The 11320-nt window shown below is 43.3% G+C and overlaps 1 protein-coding gene across 5 annotated transcripts in view; it reads left to right on the top strand.

Annotated features, from left to right (window-relative positions):
• LOC109955801 (protein NLRC3-like) overlaps window positions 1-11320 on the top strand; it is a 25144-nt gene that overhangs the window by 564 nt on the left and 13260 nt on the right. The window contains exons 2-10 of one of the 5 annotated variants that reach the window (XM_020592293.1): window positions 1875-1997; window positions 2111-2254; window positions 2324-2452; window positions 2522-2650; window positions 2720-2833; window positions 3424-3502; window positions 3665-3893; window positions 6519-8250; window positions 8373-8546. In XM_020592293.1, coding sequence (XP_020447949.1) covers window positions 1909-1997; window positions 2111-2254; window positions 2324-2452; window positions 2522-2650; window positions 2720-2833; window positions 3424-3502; window positions 3665-3893; window positions 6519-8250; window positions 8373-8546 — 2819 coding nt within the window. In that variant the 5' untranslated portion in view covers window positions 1875-1908. The remainder of the gene's footprint in view (window positions 1-1874; window positions 1998-2110; window positions 2255-2323; window positions 2453-2521; window positions 2651-2719; window positions 2834-3423; window positions 3503-3664; window positions 3894-6518; window positions 8251-8372; window positions 8547-11320) is intronic. The other 4 variants (XM_020592294.1, XM_020592295.1, XM_020592296.1 and 1 more) reach the window with 4 other exon arrangements.

Consider the following 11320-nt stretch of genomic DNA (forward strand, 5'->3'; position numbering starts at 1 on the left):
GAAACTGACTATGATGAACCATGCTAGTACAGTAGAATAAGACAGTATTTGGACCCTGAGTGACTAACGTGAGGCTCGGCTTGCCGAGGCCCGAGTCCGCCTGACGGGACTTCACACAGCTACGGGAGCGGAATGAAAACTAAAGGATTATGTGCAGTAAACCTATGTTTTTCTGCAGACACACACCCATGCTCACACCTTTTCCTAAAGACTGAGATTTGCACTGAGCTGCACTTTATAATGTTACTACACTCTTTTGCTGCCAACATGCTACTGACCTGATTAGGTCCCATACATCCATTTTTTATTTGTTCATTGTTTTATATTGAATTACACAATGTCTTAATGTAAATTTGGGTCTGCCGAGCCTGCCCGAAAAAAAATCGTTGTGGTATGCATAATGACAATAAAGATTCTTGACTTGACTCATACTTGAAACTTGTGTCTGTATAACTGTTTTGGTAACATTGTTTACACCCTAGTCTTAGGTGAAGGGTAAATGGAAAGTATAATATATTATCTCTGTATTTGTACTTTAGCTCTGCTTTCTTTCCTCCCAGACTGTTGGCTTTTCCCTCAGACACTACACACACATTCTGTTCCTAAACCCACCTACACACATCTATACACACATACACCCTGTCTCTACTGATTCACATACCCTCTGTTGTCTACACAGCTTGGCCTCTGGCCCAGCTGCTGGGCGCCTGGGAAGGCCACATACCTAAGACACTTCTCTGATTGGGTCTAAGTGGATGACAGCTGACCAGTGTTATAAAAAACCTGACTGTTACTCTTCTTCTTGGTAACTCGCTCTGCAGACTGCAGGACAGTCTGTATGACTGACTGAACCTTCTTGCAAGAAATAAAATGCACAAAGGCAGCTTGGTTGTTCACTCTTTATTTCTCCAGACTCTTTTAAAATTTCCATTAGGGAGCCTCCGAGTCATCTGCACCGCCAGGTCACACTGTTCTCAGCACATCTGGCTGTTTCAGAGAGGTGTGGATTCAGCTTCGGAGGATGGAGCTTTTGGTGCAGTCGAAGTGTAACTTTATTGCATCCTAGAAAGAGGTGTTTGTTATTTACTGTGCCCTCATTGATACAGTACATGAGCAGAGAAACACCTGACAGGCTCCAGAGTGCTGAAACGGTTTGAACACTATGAAGGAGGATTTAGTGCACAACGGTTGAATTGGAGTGACCTGGTTTGAAACAGTATTTGAGGACGCCTTTTACAGTGGAGCATGTAATCTTTGTGTTATTTATCCCTTTTGTCCCCTTGACTCTGGGTAAGTGGACCTGCTGCTGCTGGCTCTAACTGGACATAGACCACACAAGGAAGAACATTTTCAGTGTTGAAGAAATTTTAAAACACTAACTGGAAGGAAACCAAAAGAAAAAACAAAATATGGTATAATACTCTGTTCTAGAAAACGGTGACAAAAGAAAAAATTGACATTTTTTTTAAATGAAAATGAGGCCAATGCTAAACAGAAACAACCTACATGTGACAGGTGGCCAAAGTAAAAAGGACTAATTACTGTTTAAACACATCTGATTCAACAGCAGGCGTCTGTGGAGCCGCTCATTTTATCCTCTGAGCAGTAAACACATCCTCTGTCACAGAGTAACGTCTCTCCAGGAGCTGGTTTACTGCATCTCCTGTTGTACCAATAAAATACATCAGTGCGTGCAGGACTGTGTCAGTGATCAACCGTTACAGGTGAGACTGTGATATCTGCCACGAGACCTGGCAGAGGAGTGTTTGTAGTATTGTCCTGAAGCGTGATAGCATTCCTCCAGTCAGAGCTCTGCGTGTTTGTCATGTGACTGTGGGGGGTGATGGGAAATAATGTATAATCTATCCCGGCAGGTTGTTGTGTTGGTGTGAAGCTGTGGGCTCTGCTATGAGTTGCTGTGAGGACAGAGAGGACGGAGGCCTTCCCTCTGAAACCAGTCTGCATATGGACCATGAGAACCAGAGCACAGCTCAGAGGTGAGATGAGGATCTCCACCTGTCCAGGACTCTTCTCCATGTCAGAGCTCAGCACCAAATATCACTGCAACATCAGCTTTCACACTCACAGCTCTGTGTGTGTTGTGTTCAAGGCTGAAGCACCAGCAGGCACCAGGGACTCCTGGACCTGGACCTGGACCCAGCGGTGTGTCCTTGAAGAGTGACCAGTCAATGGAATATCCTCTTGCTTTCAGAGCACTTGCTGATGGAAGGGAACCATTTAAAACAGACAAAAAGTTAGTTTATTAAAAGACTGATCTGTTTTTCTCCTTTGTGCACATCTGTCAGCTCTGTTTTTGTTTCAGGATCCTGCAGCAGGAACCAGAATCTCCTGCACCCAGCGGTGTGTCCATGAAGAGTGACCAGTCAATGGAATATCCTCTTGCTTTCAGAGCACTTGCTGATGGAAGGGAACCATTTAAAACAGACAAAAAGTTAGTTTATTAAAAGACTGATCTGTTTTTCTCCTTTGTGCACATCTGTCAGCTCTGTTTTTGTTTCAGGATCCTGCAGCAGGAACCAGAATCTCCTGCACCCAGCGGTGTGTCCTTGAAGAGTGACCAGTCAATGGAATATCCTCTTGCTTTCAGAGCACTTGCTGATGGAAGGGAACAATTTAAAACAGACAAAAAGTTAGTTTATTAAAAGACTGATCTGTTTTTCTCCTTTGTGCACATCTGTCAGCTCTGTTTTTGTTTCAGGATCCTGCAGCAGAAACCAAACTCTCCTGCACCCAGCGGCGTGTCCATGAAGAGCGACTGGTCGAGAGACATTAGCATTGATTTTAAAGGACAACCTCCACCTGTTGATCAGATGTAAGTTGTAACTGATAGTGAGAGTCCAGTTATTCAAGGAAATAACACATTTGTACTAGGGGTGGGTCGGTTCACAACATTCACAGTTTGGTTCATGTTACATGATCTGGTTGAAATATGGAGATAACTTGTTACTCTGTCGTGGCAGACATTCACAGTGTTGACCTCGGTTTTGTCATGTGTAAAATGACAGAAATAGTCGTGCGAAGAATGAAAAAAGAGCCGAAAGTTGAATTCAAACCCAACAGACTTTGTCGCCTCCCCACATTTGAGCAGTCACTGAGTGAGGGTGTTTCAGATGCTCACAGTGCTTCAAGGTACCTTGCTCCAGGACACTTCAGCAGTGTTCAGTGAGGGACGGAAAGATGTTTGTCAGAGCTGTTGTTCTAGACAAACCCTGAGCTGAGAGCTCCAAGCAGCTGCAACTGTTGGTTCTCAGTGGGACCAGTAGGACCAGTAAAGCTTTACCACTACAGGGAGTTGTCTGAGTCGCTGTTCACATCCAGACATCACTTACTGGACCTTCACCTTGTGTTGGTCTCTGTGTGCACAGACACAGTGTGAACTAATTCTTCATGGTTCCTCCACAGAGTGGACCAGCAGAGCTCAGAGGGTCCCAGCGGTCTGTCTGCCCAGCAGCATCACACACAGCTGGAATCCATATTTAAGGTCTGTACATGGACAACTACTACTGTCATGCCTGCTCCGTTCACAGTCGTCCCCATGCTGCACTTTGTAGACCAGTGGATTGTCAGTCTGTCCAACAGGGATCTGATGTTTGGCTCCACGGTTTCACTGGGGTCCTGTCATTCACTGAGTTTTCTGTTCCAGCTGCTGGAGGACAACATTGTTACTTTTGTCAAGACGGAGCTGAAGAAGATGCAGAAGGTTCTGAGTCCGGATTACCCAGAAGGCTCAGAGCATCAGAGGGAGGATGAGGTGGTGTTGGATGGTGTAGATGAAGAGCGGAGGAGGAGGATCAGAGATGCACTTCTGGAGATCACGGTGAACTTCCTGAGGGGGATGAAGCAGGAGGAGCTGGCTGACTGTCTGCAGAGCAGTAAGACCTTTTCTGTAAAGACAAGACTGGAAAAAAATTAAAGCTCACATTTTCAAACTGTTGTTCTATAAATACATAAATGTATTTATTCATTGATTATAAAGTGAAATGATGAGAACGAGAAGCAGGAGTATGATGGTTAGGTGAGTTTAAATAGTGTGAGAATGGAAGAGGTGTAGTTTGGATCAGGTCCTGCTCCCGAAGTTCAGATAATTACATTGTTTCCATGTTTTGATATTGTAGATATACGGTAACTTTAGAGGAAATAACTGTATAAACCAGGGCTTCTCAACGTCCGGGCTGCATGGCAGGTAAATGTGGACCCAGCTCACACCTTGTATTAGTAATGCAACAATACAATGTAATGAAGTATATGTTTCCTACTTTGAAGAAAATGTTTTATACACATCAATAAACTGTTAGTTTTGTAGAATATAGTCTATCTGACGATTATTACAGTGATCCTGGCCTGAGAATGAGGCTAAATATAACTGTTTCCCTGTGTGACATCGTTGTCACGACAACGTTAACAGCCGGCGTATGATGCTTTACAGCAACAAGAGCCAGGGCTCAAGTGTCGGCTAGCAGGCCACCAGGTTAGCTAACAGCTAACAGGCGTTCACGTTCTGTTCTTCGGGCGTGAGAAAGGTAGACTTCGGCATCTTCTGTCAGCGTACATTACATCACCAGTGCATTGAGGATATCACTATCCAAATGTGCAAAGAAAATAAAAGTTGACCAAGAAAACTGCATTTTCAAAGACTAGTGGACAGAGAAATACACGTTTATTTTGCCCCAATCCAGCTCGAGGCTCTTGGGTTTGATTTGCACAGAGACTGGGGACAGCAAAACTTGGGCAGTTCAAATCTTCCTATGAATCAACAAACAAGTTGTTTGTGAGATCTGTGGCACAGCAAGAGAGAGCTGCTGCTGAAGCCTCAGACACTCAAACTATGGCATTTTTTCCCACTGGGCTGATTGTGTTTTGTTTCAGACTGCCTTAAACTTGAATGTACACTCACAGGACAATTTATTATGTACATCTGCATAATTGTACACTCTTCAGCGCAACACTTCTGCCCTAACATCTGTGTTTCTGAAGCTCCAGATGTTTGTTTTTGGTGAAATTGTCATAAAGGTATAAGTTCAATTCTATGTTTATTTATTGAGGTTACAGTTAAAGGTGGTGGTGAACTGGATCACATTATATTCAGAGGTGTCTTTATAGTTTTGTCCTGCCCAGCTACATACATGAGAGGGTCAGAATATTAGGAACACCTCTGAATATAATGCAGTCCAATACAACGCCACCTTTTATGGCCTCAACAATAAAAATATATTATGCCTTTATGGCAATTTTACAAAAAACAAACATTTTGGGATTCATAAACAGATGTTAGGGTGGAAGTGTTGCATTGAAAGACTTACGATTGTACAGCTGTACCTAATAAAGTGGCTGAGTGTACGTTGCTTGTAAATTATAAGCAAGTTTAATAAAAGTCATTTGCTTGTCACTAATGGTTCTTGACCTTTGACCTTGAATAGAAATCAGATTCAAACCTTCGAATATTAAGTCTGAGAACCCCTGGTGTGGACATGTCTTCCTGCACGTTACGGTGTCTTGTGCTATGCATTTAAGTAGGAGTCATGTGGAGCTGTCATAACTTCCTGCTACATTTCTTCTGTGTCTGCTACCTTTCTCCTGTTGAAAACAGAGAACAAACCCCAGCAATGTCATAGTGAGGTTTGGTCCTTGAAGCAGTTCATGATTCAGGGAAGTTTATTCCATAGAGCAAGTAAACACTTTTTGGATGTCTTACCTATGATGTGATCAGTACCTTACTTCTTGGGGCAGCTGATCTCATGGCGCCTCCTTACCATGGCTTTGCTGATCATATCCTCAAGTTGTTCCATATGAAATTTGGACACTTTCAAAAACAGAATTTTTAAATGAATGATGAACTCGATGCTCTGCCAGCAATCGGTTGTTCTGTTGACAGTGGCGATTTCTCTTCATTCATTTCCTTGTAGAAGTTCAGACAGATTGATCAGTGTTAACTACTGAACTGTGTGCATCTCCTTAAACTGTATCCATGTGCCATCCCAACCAAATTCGAATAACATATGGTCCACTGCCTCTATTTTAATCATCCACCTTAAGTATGGGTTAATTTAACCCTCCTTCAAACTCAGTAATGTAGGAGTGTGTTTCTTTGAATCTGGGATTTCCTTTTGGGTGCAGGCTTCATTCAGTCATCTTCCTCCAGGCTGTTCCAGCCCATGTTGCCTGCCAGTGTTGACAGTTTTCTCTTGTGCGGTGGTTTTCAGAGGGATCTTTGTTTTTCTTCTTTTTGCTCTTCCATTTAGCTGTTTTCAAGGTCCACAGTATAAAAGGTGGCTGAACTTCCTAGATCCAGGAAAGCATTAAATTCATTACTGTTTAAAAGCTTGACTGCAGCTGGCACAGTTGCTAATGACCCATAAGCCTCATTATGTGCAGATGTGCTTCAAAATTAGATAATTTTGAAGCACATTTTACATCAGGGGCATTTTACATACCGCCCATTCCTCGCCTCCTTTTGGCTACTGTTCACAACACTGATTTTATTTATTGTGCTCATTCAGAATCCCCCACCATGTGCCAGCACCAACTCAAGTCCAACCTGAAGGAGAAGTTCCAGTGTGTGTTTGAGGGGATTGCTAAAGCAGGAAACCCAACCCTTCTGAATCAGATCTACACAGAGCTCTACATCACAGAGGGAGGGGCTGGAGGGGTCAGTGATGAACATGAGGTCAGACAGATGGAAACAGCATCCAGGAAACCAGTCAGACCAGAAACAACCATCAGACAGGAAGACATCTTTAAACCCCCACCTGGAAGAGATGGACCAATCAGAATAGTGATGACAAAGGGAGTGGCTGGCATTGGGAAAACAGTATTAACCCAGAAGTTCACCCTGGACTGGGCTGAAGGCAAAGCCAACCACGACATCCACTTCACATTTCCATTCACTTTCAGAGAGCTGAATGTGCTGAGAGAGAAAAAGTTCAGCCTGGTGGAACTGGTTCATCATTTCTTTACTGAAACCAGAGGAATCTGCAGCTTTGAAAATTTCCAGGTCGTCTATGTCACAGAGTCTGCCTCAGTGGGTGTGCTGCTGACAAACCTCATCAGGGGGAACTTGCTTCCCTCTGCTCGCCTCTGGATAACCACAAGACCTGCAGTAGCCAATCAGATCCCTCCTGAGTGTGTGGACATGGCGACAGAGGTCAGAGGATTCACTGACCCACAAAAGGAGGTGTACTTCAGGAAGAGGTTCAAAGATGTCTGGCGGGCTAGCCAGATCATCTCCCACATCAAGAGCTCCCGAAGCCTCCACATCATGTGCCACATTCCAGTTTTCTGCTGGATCACTGCTACAGTTCTGGAGGCTGTGTTGCAAACAGGAGGGGGAGGAGAGTTGCCCAAGACCTTGACTGAGATGTACATCCACTTCCTGGTGGTTCAGCTAAAACGGGGCAATGCCAAGTATTATGGAACGTCTGAGACAGATTCACACTGGAGTCAAGAGAACATGAAGATGATTAAGTCTCTGGGAAAACTGGCTTTTGAGCAGCTGCAGAAAGGCAACCTGATCTTCTATGAGTCAGACCTGACAGAGTGTGGCATTGATATCACAGCAGCCTCCGTGTACTCAGGAGTGTTCACACAGATCTTTATAGAGGAGAGAGGGATGTACCAGGACCGGGTGTTCTGCTTCGTCCATCTGACTGTTCAGGAGTTTCTGGCTGCTCTTCATGCCCATCTGACCTTCACTTCATCTAGAGTCAATCTGCTGGCAGAAGAACAAACAACCTCCCAGGTGTCTGGAACAAGAGAAGGCAAATCTGCAGAGACACTCTTCTACCAGACAGCTGTGGACAAGGCGCTAGAGAGTCCAAATGGACACCTGGACTTGTTCCTCCGCTTCCTCCTGGGCCTTTCAATGCAGACTAATCAGACTCTCCTACAAGGCCTGCTGACACAGACAGGAAGTGGCTCACAGACTAATCAGGAAACAGTCGAGTACATCAAGAAGAAGATCAGTGAGGAACGGTCTCCAGAGAGAAGCATCAACCTGTTCCACTGTCTGAATGAACTGAATGACCGTTCTCTAGAGGAGGAGATCCAAAAGTTCCTGAAATCAGGAAGCCTCTCCACAGATAAACTGTCTCCTGCCCAGTGGTCGGCTCTGGTCTTCATCTTACTGTCATCATCAGACAAAGAGCTGGATGTGTTTGACCTGAAGAAATACTCTGCTTCAGAGGAGGCTCTTCTGAGGCTGCTGCCTGTGGTCAAAGCCTCCAACAAAGCTCTGTACGTACATGGGTAGTTGGATTTATTGTTCATCATAGAAGTTGCAACTGTCTTTTCAAATGGCTAAAAAATAAATAATTCATGACATGTTTTTATTTTCCCTATTTTTTTCCCCTCTCCAGACTGAGCAGCTGTAACCTGTCAGAGAGAAGCTGTGAAGCTCTGGCCTCAATTCTTGGCTCCCAGTCCTCTAGTCTGAGAGACCTGGACTTGAGTAACAATGACCTGTTGGACTCTGGAGTGAAGCTGGTCTCTGCTGGACTGGGGAATCCAGACTGTAAACTGGAGACTCTCAGGTCAGAATTTATCAGTATATTCATATGATCACTATTTACAGTACAACCTATATTAAAGGTCACAAAATATGATTATTTTTTGATTAGTTTTATGTTGTTAATTTAAGTTTCTACTAGAAAACATTTACACCTTTGTATGCTCAAAGTTCATTAGTTTCCTCAGAGCACCAGTAGCGCCAGACCCTCTGTGTGAACACACTTTGTTTTAGCTCCTGGCCCCCTCCTAAAAATCCAGTCTGCTCCCACAGCGCTCAACAGGAACCACCTACCAACGCCAAGCCGTGTTTCCAGATCCTGGACAGCTTTGGTTTTTTAGCATTAGCTCTGCTAATGTTGTCTGCATGATTATTCATGCTTTTGTTTCTTCACGCATTGACTATTGCAACTCTCTTTTTACCTGTTGTAATAAGTCCACTTTAAATCGTCTTCAGATGGTCCAGAATGCAGCTGCGAGGCTCCTGACAGGAACCTCTAGAACAGCTCATATCACCCCAGTTTTGTATTCGCTCCACTGGTTACCAGTCAAAGCTGGAATCGATTTTAAAATCTTAGTGCTGACATTTAGAGCACTACATGGGCAGGTGCCTCAGTACATTATTGATCTGCTGACCCCATACTCACCCAAACATACTCTCCGGTCTGCAAACCAACCTCTTTTGGTGGTCCCCAAAACTCGTTTTAAATCTCGGGGGGACCTGTCTTTTCAGGTCGTAGCTCCAAGACTGTGGAATGCCCTACCCTTGACTCTACGTATGGCCGAATCTGTTGATGATTTTAAAAAACAGCTGAAGTCACATTTATTTAGACAGTTTTTTAATTGATTGGGTTTATTCATTTTATATTGTGAGTACTTTTTATGTTCATTATTTATCTCTTTTTATCCTTTGACTTTGTAAAGCACCTTGTGACTCTGTCTGTGAAAGGTGCTATATAAATAAAATTTACTTACTTACTTACTTACTTTAGCTAATTTTCTGCCATAAATTTCACCATAATAACCACTTCTAATCCAAAAACTAAACAACCACAGATGTTCAAGCAGGAGCCTCCTACTGTCACATCACTCTTGTTGTCACACCTGGGCAGTGTTGTTGAATAGAGAAACACCAGTAACCTAGACTCACTGTATCTCGGACATCACGGTATTGCAGACACTTGACCTTTTGACGCAATTTATAAACTAAATATTTCCAGACCACAAACCAAATATATATGTGTCTTCATTGTTCTGTCTTTTTTCTCTTCTGAACATCCAAGAGGCATGGTCATCATGAAACAGGACACAGAAGTCACTGTAGCCCATTGCACTTCCACAGCAGGGCAGCAGTTAGCTAGCTACATAAGTGATCACAGCACAACGGAGCAGTCCTGGCCCCAGACAAAGGCTTTGCAAGCCATTTTTGTCAGTGTTGTGTTGAAGCATTTTTCCTCATCAAGCTGTTTCCCCTTAGTAACTTAACGTGAGTCTGGCCTTTTGCTAGCCCTGACCGCTGATGGGGGTTGTGCTGATGGAAGCTGTTTTAACTGGGAGAACATCTCAGCAGGGGAAAACTAGTGATGTTCAAATGAAGCAATGGACCAGTATCGAACCACTTCATCAATTTTATCGAACATGGGTTCATTCATTCAAAGGTTTGTTTCAGTGACATCTAGTGGTGAAATAGGAGACAGCAAAACAATGTCTGAATAATGTGATGGGTGTAACTAGGCTTTGTGTGAATAATGTAAACACACTTTTGTAAAGATTGATTGATCGGTTGGTTGATTCTATAAACATACTGTATGTAGTGTAGTAGGTGGGAGAAGGTCTGCTTGGGGAAACTGAGGATGCGCTAGGATGGTAGGGTGTGCTTATGTAACTAGCACAGGGTGTGATTATGTACATGGGATGGAGATTCAAAGATTTTTATTGAGAAACTATTTTTTCCACTGTTTTTGGACTGAGCCCGTGTCTTTTCTTGCTGACAACTTCTCCAGCTTTCGAAAACACATTCACATGGCACTGATGAGGCTGGCGAAAAGAAACGTGGGTAAACATTTTTGTGCCTGTTCCAGTAGGTCAGAGGATCTTCACATCTTTCCAAGGGACGATCTGTCATGTGTATAGCGCGCTATAAGGTCTCGCGTTACGAAGCAGTATGGACTGTTTGAACCAGTCACTTCATTCAGTCAGAGGTCCGAAGCCGTTTCTGCTTTGGACGTCATCGGTCACGTGTCTTCTTCCACAGGAAAGCAAGCTTCGAAGCAGTGGTCCAAGGAAAATGCCTCTTCGAGTTTGAAGCTTGTATCTAGGGATGGACGATACCGGCGTTTTTCCTATCGATACAATACCATTAGTTTATGGTACTTTTTCCATCGATACCAATACTCTTTGCACCTTAAAGGAAAATTACTTCCATTAATAACATTCTAGAAACAAAATTTTTTGTCGCTATTTTCTCATACATACAGTACAAGCATATGAACCTTTACATTTGTCAACTAAATGAAAGAGTGGGGAACATGGCTTCATCAAAGATTCATGTAGCCCAGTTGCATACAGTGCGTACGGAAAATATTCAGACCCCCTTAAATTTTTTCACTCTTTGTTATATTGCAGCCATATGCTAAAATCATTTCAGTTCATTTTTTTCCTCATTAATGTACACACAGCACCCCATATTGACAGAAAAACACAGAATTTTTGACATTTTTGCAGATTTATTAAAAAAGAAAAACTGAAATATCACATGGTCATAAGTATTCAGACCCTTTGCTCAGTATTTAGTAGAAGC

Source organism: Monopterus albus, unplaced genomic scaffold (genome assembly GCF_001952655.1).
Source record: "Monopterus albus unplaced genomic scaffold, M_albus_1.0 scaffold16.1, whole genome shotgun sequence".
Lineage (NCBI taxonomy): Eukaryota > Metazoa > Chordata > Actinopteri > Synbranchiformes > Synbranchidae > Monopterus > Monopterus albus.